Genomic DNA, 15,611 nt, shown 5'->3' with positions numbered 1-15,611 from the left:
ACCTCTGGGCAAAATTATTCGTAATATGGTACATGATATTAGCTTCCACTGTTATGCTGATGACACACAGTTGTATGTTTCAGCAAAGCCAGATGACAGACACCAGCTTAATAATGTTGAGGAATGTGTAAAAGACATTAGAAACTTCTCTTACTTAATTCTGACAAGACAGAAGTACAATACCACATGTAGTTAGAAGTAAGCTTTCTGATTACATAATAACTCTGGATGGCCTTTCTGTTTCATTATTTGCAGCAGTGAAAGACCTTGGTGTGATTATCGACTCTAGTCTTTCTTTTGAAGCTCATGTAGATAATATAACTAGGACCACTTTCTTTCATCTCAGAAATATTGCTAAAATAAGAAATATATTGTCACTACACGAAAAATTGGTTCATGCTTTTGTTGCCTCTAGGTTGGATTATTGTAATGCCTTACTGTCTGGATGTTCCAGTAGATGCATAAACAACCAGAATGCAGCAGCGACAGTCCTTACTAGAATCAGAAAATATGACCGCATCGACCCTATCTTATCCACACTGCATTGGCTCCCAATCAAATTTCGTATTGATTATAAAATACTACTATTGACCTATAAAGCACTAAATGGTCTCACGCCACAGTACCTGAGCGAACTTTTGGTCTTTTATTATTTGCCACGCCTACTTAGATCAAAAGGTGCAGGCTATTTGTTGGTACCTCGAATAGTGCGGTCTGCAGCTGGGGGTAGAGCTTTCTCTTACAAAGCCCCACAGTTATGGAACAGCCTTCCACTTAGTGTTCGGGGCTCAGACACAGTGTCAATGTTTAAGTCTAGGCTGAAAACATATTTATGTAGTCAAGCCTTTTGTGAATAGTTTTTTCCTAGGTACAGGGGCAGGTCTGGAGGGTTCACAGGCATAGAGTGTTGTGGTGAACTGGGATGTTTGGATGCTGTCGCCCCCCCAACTCTCATGCATTCACTCAGGTTTGTCGACGGTGGAGTGGCTGGCTGCCTTATGCCCCAGGGTGCCCTCATGTCTGTGTTAGCTTCTGGCTCTCTCTTTTAGTTATGCTGTCATAGCTAGTCTTGCCGGAGTCCCTGCATGCACTCTGCTTGCAAAGTACATTGTCCTTAACCATTTAACCATTAGAGGACAAAAGCTTACCTAACAATCTCTCCCTCTCTCTCCATCTCTCTCTCTCCCTCACTCTCTGTCGAGCTACACATGCTACTTCTGAGATGCCAGTGATCCAGACCCCTTATGCTCCCCGGACCTGCCTGACCCATCCTGATGCCCTACTTCTGCTTGGAGTTCTGTTGAGTTCGCTTGCTGCTGCTGGAGGTGGCCCCATATGGACGGCCTGAAGAACCGTTTGGATTGCTGGGGATGGTGCCACCTGGGGGCTGTGGAGATGGCTTGGGGATCACATATGGGGAGCTGTACTGTAATGGCTTGGGACTGCGATTGCTGTAGTGGCTTTGGGGCTGCAGTTGCCACGAGCACCTTCATACTCAGGACTCCATCAGTGGACTGGACTTCTTGTGAAAACTATGATGAATTTACTGGTTGCACAATTGCACTATTTGTCCATATAGTACGCAATAATAGAAGGGATTTATTTATAATTGCACTATCCGTTGCACCCAGATGAGGATGGGTTCCCTTTTTAGCCTGGTTCCTCTCAAGATTTCTTCCTCATATTGTCTCAGGGAGTTTTTCCTTGCCACCGTCGCCTCTGGTTTGCTCATTAGGGATAAATTCACATATTTACAATATATTTTTTTGTGATTCCATTTATTTCTGTAAAGCTGCTTTGTGACAATATCCATTGTTAAAAGCGCTATACAAATAAAATTGAATTGAATTGAATAGTGGAAAGAAGAGTGGAGGTTATTATAACAGCGAAGGGGGACTAAATCTGGAATGGGATGTTCGACAAGTACGTATGGGTGGGATTGGTCAGGTGTTCACACACTTTTGGCCATTTTTCACAAAGCATAATTTTGCACACCACTTTTCAGCTCATTGGGGAGGAGGAGAAAGCTTCCTGAAAACACTGGTTGCCAGCCAAGAGGACTGAAAAAGCACCTGGAGCAACACAAAAGTGAACATTATGTCTTAAATCTATCTGTAAAAAAAACAGATAGTATGCCAAAAGAACTAGATTAGAACCAGACTGAGAAAACAGGATTTCCTTTTTCTATCCATACACATTATTTTAGCATTTGTGATTAGGAAACTTAAATTAACACAGGTAAAGAACAATTAGCTGTGAACAGTATTCTGTAATGTTTAGGTCAACATGTTATTGATATGTTCTAATGCCTGACAAAATGTATCTATAAGTAATAAACAAAATATAACAAAATGTATTTTATTTTTAGAAATTTGGTTATTAAAAAGGGTCTTGATGATTTTATGCTATTGAGGTTTGTGTAACTACTAATGCCATCACATTTATGGGTCAAATGTAATGTAAGGATCATAGAAAATTATGTAAAGAAAATACTCAAGACATTCATGTATGTATATATATTCACTGTGTGTGTATATTTAAATATGTATACATATGACAGAAGCAAAACCCACTGTGGTCTTCTGCTGTGTACTTCCGTGTGTTGTGTGTTGAGATGCTTTTCTGCTCACCACAATTGTAAAGAGTGGTTATTTGAGTTAATAAAGACTTCAGTGGAGACTAAAGACTTTAATGGAGAATTCAACAGTACTGTGGTATAAACGCAATATTATGCACAATTGGAACATAGTGCTATTTGATCACGGTGAGGAAAGGTGAAGCTAAACGTAAAATAAACAATAATGAAACTCAAATAAATAGAAAAAAAATATTTTGTAAAATCCAGGTGTTAATGTATCCTCCAGGGAGTTTTTTCCTGCAGTGTAAATACTGTTTTGATTTTCAACACCAGCATTCTGATTACCACAATAAAGCTGCAAAATTCCCTTGAAGTATGACAGGACTGTGTAAATTTTCAGGTGGAGATTGCATCTGAACAAACTTCTAAGGAACTTGAGTGGTTTAGCTGTCACTGTTAGCCAAAACCTGTTCATGTATGGTCATCATTTGTAGGTTTGTTTTGAGCAGGCAGGAACAGGATCATCTGTTACAGACATGCACATTCACATTTTCCAAGTGTGGGTATAAACCTCCGTAAGCATGCTTGAACATGTGGCATTCTAAAACCTTTTATAGACAAGAGACATGACTTGGTATCAGATATTAAGTCTTAAATCTTTTTATGCAAGTACAGGTCATTAAACAAACAAAACAGTGAGCATCTGTGAATATTTATTAACATTTTCATTTCACTTTTCTTTCTTTTTCTTGCTTTCTACTTATGTAAATGCAAATGTGTTTGACTAAATTTGTCAGATTTGTACTTTTGCAGATTATATGCAGCAACAGTACAGTTTATTATGTACCTGTAGAGGCACTTTTCATAGTAATTATGATCATTTTCTAATTATCAGGTGCATTTTCCAAGGCATTTTTTCCAGTAAACAAATGGTTTGGAGCAGGACTGCTGTTGGGGTGTGTCTTATGAGCACAGATATGTATCACAGAGTCTGCCAAGAAAATGTTCACTTTCTCCACTCCATGTAGCGCATAAAACAATCATGGCAACCTTCACCTTTATTCAGCATTAGACTTACGCAACAATCAACAGGTAAGTGTGTTTTCTACAATGTGTGCAGATGTCTCACTTTTGTAAGGGTTAATTTTACATTGCATGTTACTTATATTATTAATGAAATCCAATATAATAACACACTGGCTTAAAAAGTATTGGTTTAATATAACATTTAAAAGATCAAAATAATCTTTTCAGTGATAATAAATAAATCAAATAAAATAAATCTTAGTCCAACAGCTTATTAACATTGCTGGAAGAGATTTCAGAATTCCTCTCTGTTTGTGTTTGCATGACTTTTGCAGTTTTGTTTACCTCACTTTCATAGTTTGTAACTGCTGTTATACAAATTATACAAATCACTTTTTGGGATGTGTGTGCTCAAGCCAAACCTGTGTTCAGAATGATATGGTTTTAGAAAAATATGATTTCAACATCTTCTAAGTATTTTACATGATTTTGTGATCTGGCTCCTTTGTTTCTCGGAAATGTCAGAAAAACTCAAATTCCTGCATTTTTATTACCATTACTCATATACAGTGGAAATCTAGCTTTCTTTAATGGTGCACAGTAGGGGAGAAGTGCCATACTTGAACAATCTGAAATACAAAGTGATATCGTTTGTATTATGAGTATAACATTTTTGAAAAAATTAAAAAATGTAGGTGTAGCTTAGTTTTATGTGTTATAATGGAGAACTCTGAACGCTGTTCCAGTTCACATGATACTTGGAAAAAAAAACCTTGAAATTACATTGGAACTTTTTGAGGAACATGCTTTAAAGTGTATGTGTTTTTTTTTTTTTAGTAAATTGCATGGCTTACTGCAAGTCATATGTACAGCAAGTCATCACATGAACACAGAATGAATTCTGCATTGTGATATTACCTGCATGTCACCTAATATCTACTACTCTTGTGCAATAAGGATTTCTCACTGTCGTTTATATGGTGTTCTTGTTGTCTTAGAAGTGAATGCTTAGGCAGCATACTCAGGTTATGCAAGAAATATAAACGTATAAACACGAGGCCTTGCTCAATAACCTAATAGAATAGCATGTAAAAAGTTATTTCATAAGATATTTATTGCATATCTTAAGACAAAGCAGCTTGTCATGTTGCTGAGAAACCACAAAGCGCAATGTCCACGGTCCTGAAGATTTTACAGGAGCGGCTTTACCTCTGACTGTTCTGACAAAATTCTGACACCGGAGACTCCTTCCATAAATGTTAAATAAATACCTCCAAAACTAAATTACAGCCAGATCTGCTGAAAATTAATCAATGGCACTCAGAATCAAGAAGTCAACAGCATTGTGGTATAATAGAATGTATCATCTGATGCGAAAAACAATATTTACGTTGTAACAGTAAATTGAATTAGCCTTGGTAATGTGTTGTGTTTAATATAACAATAAAACCTTACTTCATATTTTGTACTGTTGTTCTTTCCAGCAGCTAGGATGAACCAGTCACACAGCATTGGTCAAGGCAACTGTTCAATCAGTGACTTCAAACGGAATGTCTATCCAGCCGTCTACCTGTGTATCTTCTTCTTGGGATTATTTGCCAGTCTTGTCTCGTTATGTTATTTCATTGGTGTGAGAAGGACAAGAAAAGCCTTCAGTTCAGTCCACATCTTCATGGTGAACCTTCTCATTTCTGACCTGATGCTGGTGTGCTCCCTGCCACTCCGAGCTGCCTACTACCTCATGGATTCCCACTGGGTTTTCGGGGACGTCACTTGTCGCATCATTGGTTTTGTGTTCTATGTCAACATGTATGGCAGCATTTACTTCTTAATGGTCCTTAGTATAGTTCGCTTTGTGGCCATTATTAAGCCCTATAGCTATGTGTATTTACAAAGGAACCAAGTAGCTTGCCTGGTGTGTGGCTTCATTTGGCTGTTGGTGTTAGTAGTATGTATCCCTCTTTTGGATGCAGGCACGTCTGAGGATTCATCTGGCCAGATCAAATGCCTTGAGCTGGACGTGTCTCAATTGACTTCCATCATCACCTTGAACAAAGCTGCGCTATTCTTAGGCTTCATCTTACCCTTTGTAGTCATTTCAGTCTGTTATCTAATTGCAGCTAGGAAATTGCTACAGCTTAGGAACGTTCCAGGGAGAAGAAAACCCCATTACAACAAGTCCTGCGCACTGGTGATCATTGTTCTCATCATTTTCCTAGTGTGCTATATGCCATATCATGTTGTGCGCACTGTCTTTCTGGAAGCTGAAAGACAGGTTAAAAATAATGGCTATGAAACATGTCAGTACATTGAATTGTTAAGGAAAGCAGCTGTGGTTACACATTGCCTGGCTGCTGGAAACAGCTGTTTGGATCCTCTTCTATACTTCTTTGTGGGTGAAAACTTCTGGAGCTTTTGGCGTAAGGAAAAAAGGAGGAAGCTGAGCAAAAGATTCAATCACAAGAAAAACCGATCAAAAAGTACTACAAGGACAGAGTTAGAAGAGGTCCATGCTCAAAATGGCATGTGAAGTGTGACTGAAAGGCACCTGGACGTTTTGCCCTGTGACCTTTGCCCTGTGTTCCAGTTATTTCATTTCAACAGCATGTTTAAGGATATTTTTTTATAAATTTGCTTAGAACCATTGCTGCTGTAGAGTTCTACATAGATCCTTTAGAGGTTTCCCAGAGGGAGAAACCAAAGAAATGTTTTGGGGTGTTGGATGGACAGAAAACTGGAGATTTTTAAACAAACACGATGTACACAATACATAAATAATAAAAAAAAAGTAATTGAAATAATTTGTATATCATAGTTGGCATAATTGTGTTGAATTTCAGATAAATCTATATGAAAAACACAGCTAAACTAACTCCAAGCCCTGCATCATAAATTCTGTAATATTACATTGTTTAATATGTTAAAATATTAAGAGGCAGTGACTATACCATTCATGTATGTACCATTCATATTCTCATAAGCAGTACAGTAGTAAAAGTAGTAAGAAACAATATTTCTGAATCACTGCTCACTGTGTACATGGGTTTTGTTGTTAACTAAACATAATGTAAAGCCTGAATGTGTATTCCTTAAATGTTTGCAAAAATTATGTTTGAATGTGGTTGAATTGAAAGATTCTTTTTTCTTAAACCTAATCACTGAATTAGAGGCTCACATACAGTACCATTGTTGTACCACAAGGTGTTTAACATAGCAGGGTATTAGGAAAATACTTGTCAGGTAATAGGAGATGCCAGAACCTTATTTACTGTGCTAAAAATGGTACACACCGCAAGAGTGGAAATTTGATAAGGCAGACCTGATGTACATAATTAATAGAATCCTTGTTCAGACGAACCCTACTGTCAGAACTGATATTACATGGCTTGGTAAAGCTTGGGAAGTAATTTAACGAGTTAATGGTAAATATTACATAATTTGAACAATCTGTCAGCTCCAAATGGAATGATAGCCTTAAAGGCATAATGGTTATGACTGGAATTGTTATATTGCCCTTTTCAATGTATTTACTAACAGCTCCATCTGCTGGTGTGTCTCCATAACACATGTAGTGTACTGAATTACACACCACTGTTTATTTGTAGGCCTACTTTACCTGACTATTTCTATTGTTGGCATGTGCTACAAACATTTATTTGAGTGTTACATTTCCAAATATAACTCTAGAGACCTCTTATTACTCTGTTAAATTGAATTTTTTAACAACTAAATAACTAAAATACCTTTTCAGAAAGAAATTGTACTAAACTGTATACATTTACTTGTTACTGGGGTGGTACCCTCACTCAACTTCTTTTGCACCTTTAATATGCTTTTTTCACCTAGATATGGGGTATAGTGCAACAAATTATTTAATGTACATAAATGGACCGTAATTAGTTTTTAGATTAGAACTTTAAAGGTATTACCTTCCTAGGTAAAAGATAAATACCATAGGTGGGAGGTGGGACCAAGTCACTGTTTTGCAAATCAAAAATAAGCCTCAAGTCTTGGTATTTAAGTCCCAAGTAAAGATAGGCAAGTCCCAACCCAAGACTGTTAAGTCCACGTCAAGTTACAAGTCCTTAACTTTAAGTCCTAAACAAGCCAATAATGTGCTCTTTACCAAAATTAAGGCCAGAGAAATGATTAGTATAGTAAATTTACACAAATCATGCATGATTTTTAAAATCGGTCATCACCTTCTAGACAAACTATATAACTCAATATATGGGAATTTGGAGAGACACGTAAAAATGACTATAAAAACCTGAATATTTCAGTTCAGTTTCACATGAGATGAGGTGTAGACTGTTTTCACTACAGACTGTTTTTCCATCTCTATCAGTTCATTTTGGCTTTGCCTTGGAACTTGCATTGTGCAACTTCAAAGTCTAAGGAAAATTTGAAGGTACTTTCACGTCTGATATTCTTGAACCACAGGTTCTACATGCTCCAGCCCATTTTGTTGTTGCAAACAACATAATCTTCTTAGGCTACTATCTTTGGGAGCATGGCTACCATAAAGTGCATCTGTCATTGGAGAATGAACGGTCTGTCGACTTGGTCATTGTCTAATGCAAGCTGATTGGCTGTCTGACTGGTTGAATGTTGACCTTGGAAATGAAGATTGATGCTGATTTGATGAAAATTACTTGTTTGTTGGGAAGAAGAATGGGTGATTCACTACACCCTTTAAATGCATAAGTTTTAGTCTTTGTTTTTTTTAGCTCGAGTCCAAGTGAAGTCGCAAGTCATTGATGTCAAAGTCTAGTTGCAAGTCTTCTTTGATTGTCAATCAAATTTGAGGTGAAAGTCAGCAAATTTGTGACTTGAGTCCAAGTTGAGTCCAAGTCATGTGACTCAAGTCCACAGCACTGCTAAAGGTACAGAGTTGTGCCCTTGAGGGGATCACCGCATTGACAAGGAAAGGTGCAGCTTAGTACCTTTGAATTGCAAGTCATTGCAATAGCTGCATATCCACTTTAAGCTGGCAAACTTGCTTATTTTTTATATTTGAAGTGTGCATTTTGTGGGGTAATAAAATCTTATAATTGCACTAAAGTATTAGATTAATTGGTAGATCGCAATTCCACTTCAGTGACAGTGGTAAAGTATTAAATTAATTATAAGACTTTGTAGAAAGTATTAAATTAATTAGTAGACAAATTTATACCACTTACTGATAAGCCTTTTGAACACTGTGAAAGCACTGATTTGAGCCGTGTGCTACTTAGTGCCAAAAAACAGACAAGAAACCCCAGACAATGCTTATGACACTAATATTAAAGATTTGTCTTTTTTCTGCAGCTGATGTATGCTCAGTGCCCATGTTATTAAGTTCACCTGCCTTTTATTCTACTATGCATGTACACTGTATAGTTTTACAACTACTGACTATAACTCACTTATTGCTATGCACAGGATGCCAGCCCCCCTCTACACTGTCCATCAGTGGAAAGAAACCACTATAGGCCCATCACTGATCAGATAATATTAGGGTGATGGACCATTTGCAGCACAGAAGCGACACTGACATGATTGCGTTTGTGATGCTGGTATAAGTGTATCAGGCACAGCAGCATTGTTCTAGTTTTTAAAAATCTCAGTGACCCTGATGAGCTGAAAACAATCTATCAACCAAATATATCCATCGAACAGCAGTGCTGTGGTCAGAAACTGATGAAAGGTTGGAGGCTGATTTGTGCATAGTGTCTAACTGGCAAATAAGGTAGGTGTGGAAAAAAAAAACAGTGTTACTGGTGAACCTGATATACCCACACACATGCACTGTCATTTCATTGAGGGTTTGGAAACAGGTGGGCTGACACATTGTGAATGACAACAAATGGGCTACAATCAGTAATTTTATGCAGACACAACAATGTGGTAGATACTCATTAAAATGGCAAATGAGTATAGATACAAGGTGTACCTAATAAAGTGACCACAGAATGCAAAGTATACACTCAATGCAAAATGGACTCCAATGAACTACAATACACTCAGTATTTTTATCATTTCATGTCCCTTCCAGAGAAGCAAAATCAGTTTTAAAATGAAATGCTAAATGAATTCCTCTGAATTAGAAATCTTATTGACCAAACTGATGTGAACACTATATAACTCAATCTTTTTTGCTTCAATCTTCAGGTGCAAAAAAACTTAATATAGTGAATAATATAACTATAACTATAGCTTCTTCTTTTTCTTAATATTTTATTATTATTATTATTATTATTAGCTCATTATTATTAGCTACCCCCTGCATCACCCTGCCACTTCACAGCTCCAATGTCCTCAGTTCAGTCCTGAGCTTGGGTTACTGTCTGTGTGGAGTTTCACATGTTCTCCCCAGTGACCATGTGGGTTTCCGGCAGGTTCTCTGTTTTCCTCTCACCTTCCGAATACATGCTGATAGGTGGATTGGATATGCTAAAATTGCTCCTAGGTGTAAATGTGTGTGCATGGTGCCCTGCGCTAGACTGGTGTCCTATCCATAGTGTATCCCCGCCTCATGCCCAGTGTTGCTGGGATAGGCTCCGGATCCTCCGTGACCCTGATCAGGATGAAGTAGCTACTGAGCAGGAATGAATGAATGAATGATGAATTGTTTTGTCATAGCTCCACGATCCCAGTTTCAATCCTGAGCTTGGGTTACTGTCTATGTGGAGGTTTTTGCATTCTCCCTGTGTTCTTCAGGATCTTCGTTTTTCCTCCTAGCTTTATAAAACATGCCAGTTGGTGGATTGCCCCTAGGTGTGAATGTGTGTGTGCATGGTGCCTTGTGATGGACAAAAGTACCCAGTGTTCCTGGGATAGGCAGGATCCACCATGACCCTGACCACGATAAAGTGGTTACTGGAGATGATTGAATGGATGGATGAATGGATGGATGGAGGATGATGATGATGATGATGATGATGATTAGTAGTAGTAGTAGTAGTAGTAGTAGACTGATCTACTGTATATTCAAGACTTTATGAGCTGCAGTGCATTTGGTATCTGCCACTTGAACAACTTGAATAACTTCAAATATTAAGATTGAAGTAAACAATAACTAGCAAATCAAAGCTCGTGCCTCATGCAACAACAGGGTCAGATAAAGGTATGAATGTGTGTGAATGTGTGTGAATATGTGTGCTTTGTGATGGACAAAGGCACCCAGTATTGCTGGGATAGGATCCGGATCCACCATGACCCTGACCAGGATAAAGTGGTTCCTGAAGATGATTGAATGGCTGGATGGATGCAGGATGATGATGATGATGATGATGATTAGTAGTAGTAGTACTAGTAGTAGTAGACTGATCTACTGTATATTCAAGACATTTGGTATCTTCCACGTGAACAACTTGAATAACCTCAAATATTAAGATTGAAGTAAACATTAAATAGCACAGTCTTTTCAGTATAAAAAGACAAAACCCAGGAGCAAACAGAGAAGCTCGCGCCTCACGCAACAGCAGGGTCAGATAAAGAGCTGCGTGTCCGAGGCTCAGGGCGCTGATACGCATGCGCAGCGGATTGTGTACATTTTTGAGCGAGAAGCATAATGGCGGGCGTCCAAATGGTTAAAGAGCCCAGCTCACGTTCAGATGGAGGCTGAGTTGCAGAAGTAGAGTAACAGTTGGAAGCGGTGGTTTATTTCGGAGATAACGACGTTTCCCTTGACCTTCTCTATTAGGGAAAGCACGTCAGTTATGTCTTGTTCTGGAAGTGTGGGATTTTTTGAAGCTCGTCGAGCAAGCTAGCGAGTCTTCTGTGGAACTAATTTTATAGTGCAAGGCTTAGCTAATAGCAGTGAGACACGTAGATAAAGAGCTAGCTGGCTGCTTAGCTCGCCTGCTGGTTTGTTCAGCAGTTTGGTTCAAGCGATACAAAGGTTCAAGACAGGGTTTAAAAAAACAAACAAACAAAAACAAAAAAAACTAATTGTAACCCTGACTGTGCTGAATACAGATATCCTTTGGTGAAAGAAGCGGAACGAGGAACAACTGCAGCGAGTGAGTACTGAGCGTTAGCGAGCTAGCGCGCTTGTTTACCCAGACCGCAGACAGCAAATGGAAGATTATTAACAAGTAACACGTTTAATTCAAATGACACAAAGTAGCTTGCTTGTTCATTCTCTTCTCATGCTAACTCAGCTGCACACTGTAATCAGTAGTCAATGGGAATTTAGCTGGCTAGCTAACTGAAAACGTAGCCGTAACTGCACACGTCAACGTTATCTGGATCCATTTAAGTTAGCCTGTGTAAGTGCTTACCACGCTAAACTAGCAGCACCTCACACAGCATGCATTCACTGATCCTTTCCCTTAGTTTTATTCTTGCATAAAACAAGAGCAATATGATTAAGAGGCGAATTGACAGCCTGCCTGTTGAATTAGTCACCACATCAGTAGGTAAGCCAGATAGTTAGCTAGCCCTTGTGTATGGTTTATATTGGAAAGGAAACTGTTTGGCTAAGAGAGACTATTTAAAGCTCCAGCTTCAGCTCTCTGTGCTGTGTATCATGTCTGTGTGTGCATTGAACTTTAAACCATGTTATGTAAATATGCTGTAATTCAGAAAAGCATCTAGATTTCAGGGTCATATTGGAGAATAAACACACACTACACTTGCACAACAACATTAGAAGAAGAAGATGATTTATTGTCATTGTGTACAAGGAAATTTTGTTTTGGCAGCCTTCCTAAGCAGTTCTGTGCAATAATAAGACAATATAACTATAGTGTAATCTTTATGGCATTTATAATTATAATGTGTGTGTGTTTGTGTGGTGTTGTGTTTTTTTTTTTGTTTTTGTTTTCGTTTTTGTTTTTTTCCTCAGTAGATCGGCCAGGTCACACAAAATTCCTGGCTGCTTGACACTTTCAGTTACAAAAGAACCTTTGGTTTTCAGTGATAACTGAAAATAGTAGTATGTTTTCCTTAAATTTTGCAGAAGTGATTAAAATTTCCAGACAGGATTTTACATTTTTAAAAATCACAAAAGCGACCAAGACAAATTTGCACGTTATGATACAATTTTGTAAAATCAGATATATTTTTTAAATTTTTTTTGGACAGTGTCGTTTTCGCCGTTCTGATCGTTCAGTTCACATAAATCAGTCATGACTCCTGTTTTATCAGGACAACTGGACGTGCTGTATAAACCTCAGCACTTAAATAATTAACACAAGCGCTGAAAAGCGTTGTTTTTTTTTTTGTCATTGTTTTTTTTTTTTCACAAATGGTTCAGATTTCTGGACAATCTTTCCAAGACTTAAACTCCAGAAGCGACCAATTTGTGCATTTTTTTTTAAAAATACAATAGATATTTTATATCATCGTCTCATTTTTGCCGCATTATTTTTCGTAAATGAAACCTTGTGTACTGCAGCGATTTGACTTTTTCGGCTTTTGTGTCTGTTCTGCTCTGCTGCTGGTGTAACGCCTCACCGCTTTGCCACATACTTGTGCTCCAACCAACACAGTGTCCGTTTGTTTCTTTTCTGAGTCTCCACATTGTGTGTAGAGCAGTAGGCTTTTGTGTATGCATGGCAGATTGGGTTGCACTTAATCCTTCTGAATATAAGCAGGCCGTGATTTGGCCCGTAGCCGGATTGTGATGAGAACTTCAGCTGCACCGCCACGTCTGCAGGAGTGAGATTAATGATGCCTAACCTCATGGGCTTGGTGTGTTTGGGCATGAGCAGGTGAAGTCCTACACTGGAGTTAAGGTGAAAGTAACGGCAGCTTGGTCCTCGCTGTTTGAAGAGCACTCATTTTGAATTACAAATGATAAGCATCAAACCTTACATGGATCTGAAAAGACAAATCTCAAGCAGGGTAATGTGAAATTAGTGATGTATCTAATTTCACAAAGACATGTTAGATGGGATTAGTATAATGCCGCATCATTGGCTTGACCAACACTTGTGTTATTGATACTAATAAGAGTCTGTATAAGCCTGATGCTGATATCAGTATTGTTTCATCTCCAAGGAAAAATATTGCAGCAGGTATTGTCCACTTATTTTAGTTCTGTGAATTTTTGGCCTGAAACATACTTCGACACCTCAGCTTTAAGAAACCATAAACATACTTCTTCAAATTATTGCTGATTTATTTGTCAGATATGAGAGGAACTGTGGCACAAAACATCTGTACTTCAGTTCAAAGTGAACAATGTGTCATTTTTCACTGTCCTCAATAAGGCTAAATAAGGTTGTAGCTGGTTTGTGCAGAATTCTTAGTCGTTTCTTAGTTCCTGTTTTATTTGTTTAATGCAATTAACCACACAGCTCTGTGATTTCTGTAGGTGGACTGTTTGACGTGTCCCATCCAAACTACAAATTGTCAGTCATAAAGCTAGATTTTCCTCATTAATGTATATAACACAATGTTTCTGAAATGATACTGACTGTGTTTAAGTCATTTTCATGTTAAATATGAACACAGTGTTTTTCCTAAGCACTGTGTAGATGTCCCAGTATATGTCAAAAACACACTCGGTCCATGTGATCCATAAAGGCCTAGTTTTTTTTTTTTGTTTTTTTTTTTTCTTTTTTCCCCTCCTCCTCCTACGGAAAAAGTGCTGTCCGGAGCGCCTTTTGTGCTGACGTGAAAAAATAAAGTGGCTCATGTGAAACACACACTAACCATAATGATTCTACCACCTAGTGTATGCTAGTTGATATTATTATTATTATTATTATTAATAATAAAAAACATTAATTTTTCAGCATTTAGTCTAACTATGGTGGACAGCTTTGGCTTGGAATTCAAAAATAAAGAGGAGTGCTTGCACGACTAGACATTATTTAGACCGCTGTAGGCTATGCAGCTGTTAAAACGTGACCAGTCTGTGGCATCAGATACCAACAGGAATAATACAAAAGGTCCCAGAGCTAACATTTGTTACGAAAGCAGTGACACCGAAACACAGTATCTCAAACTGAACATCTTTTTAAACTCCTCACATTCACTCACTAACAAGACTTGGGTTTTTTTTTTTCTACCAATACTGTCACAGGTTTGTTTTAATCACTTTCCATCCAAACTGCAACGTGATTGGTCAGGAGATAAGAAGCACTTGAGATAACTTGGTGCTTTTCTAAAAAGTTACACTTTTTAACTTTTGGAAGTGCTCCGCCATGACAGAAAAGCTCTTTCTGCCTCGTGGCCGCTTTCCTCAGACTGGCTGTTCATCGGTGATGGAGAAAGAAGTGTGCAAGCAGCCTCATAGAACCCTTATGAAATTTTGCAAACAAAATTGCGTTCATTACGATATATTTCGCCACAATTGGTGGCTTTCATTCTTCCAGTGAACACTGACACACCAGTTCACATCATAGACTGATGGCACAACTGCTTTGGCTGGTTTGACCTCAGAAAGACGCTTTTTGTCATATTGCTTTGTAGAAGATTGCTCAGGCATTCAATGTGAAATAAACCTTCCTGACCAGACTGTACTTTTTTTACATCTTTAACTTTTCTGTTTTTTAACTTCTTTTTTTTCGTGATTGGTGAGTTGGCCAGCTTGCTAATAACCGCCTCGTCTAGGTTGGCAAGCAAGGTAGATGAACTGCCATGTACAAAGCCCACACGTTTTCCCCATTCAGAGCACTCCTTATTCTCTTTCAGAGGAAAAGCAGAGCCAGCAGAACTCTTCTATGAAGTTTCCTTAGTCTTACCACAACCTCGATAGCCACAGATAAAATGCTATGTCATAGCTAAATTGCTAACAGAACACCACAAGGCAGATCTTTTTTTCCCCCCATGGCCAATCTTTCGGTCTCATCTCGGTCATGTTCATTTCGCAAGGTGACTCAAACGGCACATTTCTTGTGTGACTGTGCCATAATGCTGATAAACCGCTAGTCAGTAATATGTACACGGATAGCTTATGTTGTTTATTTGCATTCTCCGGGAAAATTTACATGGCGAGCTAAGATCCACAGGTTGTGCATGCAATGGAACAAGTTTCCTGTCAATATAAACTCAAACGTCATGTAACACT

At 38.2% G+C, this 15,611-nt stretch overlaps 2 protein-coding genes across 4 annotated transcripts in view; both read left to right on the top strand.

The window, feature by feature from the left end:
• The first annotated feature begins 3,552 nt into the window (after nt 1-3,552).
• cysltr2b (cysteinyl leukotriene receptor 2b) lies at nt 3,553-6,713 on the top strand. Of its 2 annotated transcripts, none has more exons than XM_026934985.3 (2): nt 3,553-3,670; nt 5,089-6,713. In XM_026934985.3, exon 2 carries the CDS (start codon nt 5,097-5,099, stop codon nt 6,132-6,134), a length of 1,038 nt encoding a protein of 345 aa, XP_026790786.1. In that variant the 5' UTR covers nt 3,553-3,670; nt 5,089-5,096; the 3' UTR covers nt 6,135-6,713. The 2 variants fall into 2 exon arrangements, with proteins under 2 accessions (XP_026790786.1, XP_034166419.1); XM_034310528.2 differs by having other exon boundaries at nt 3,576-3,670; nt 5,092-6,713.
• A 4,417-nt stretch (nt 6,714-11,130) lies between these two features.
• Nucleotides 11,131-15,611, top strand: part of fndc3a (fibronectin type III domain containing 3A) — a 67,633-nt gene continuing 63,152 nt past the window's right edge. The window contains exon 1 of one of the 2 annotated variants that reach the window (XM_034310485.2): nt 11,131-11,610. The gene's annotated coding sequence lies outside the window, so the exon portion shown is untranslated. The remainder of the gene's footprint in view (nt 11,611-15,611) is intronic. The other variant, XM_026935132.3, reaches the window with a different exon arrangement.

The sequence above is a fragment of the Pangasianodon hypophthalmus genome, chromosome 14, assembly GCF_027358585.1.
Source record: "Pangasianodon hypophthalmus isolate fPanHyp1 chromosome 14, fPanHyp1.pri, whole genome shotgun sequence".
Taxonomy (NCBI): Eukaryota; Metazoa; Chordata; class Actinopteri; order Siluriformes; family Pangasiidae; genus Pangasianodon; species Pangasianodon hypophthalmus.
This window is presented reverse-complemented; position numbering and strand designations above follow the sequence as displayed.

What these genes read in the sequence shown, in the direction of transcription:
- cysltr2b (XM_026934985.3), top strand. Translation starts at nt 5,097, where the DNA reads ATGAACCAGTCACACAGCATTGGTCAAGGCAACTGTTCAATCAGTGAC.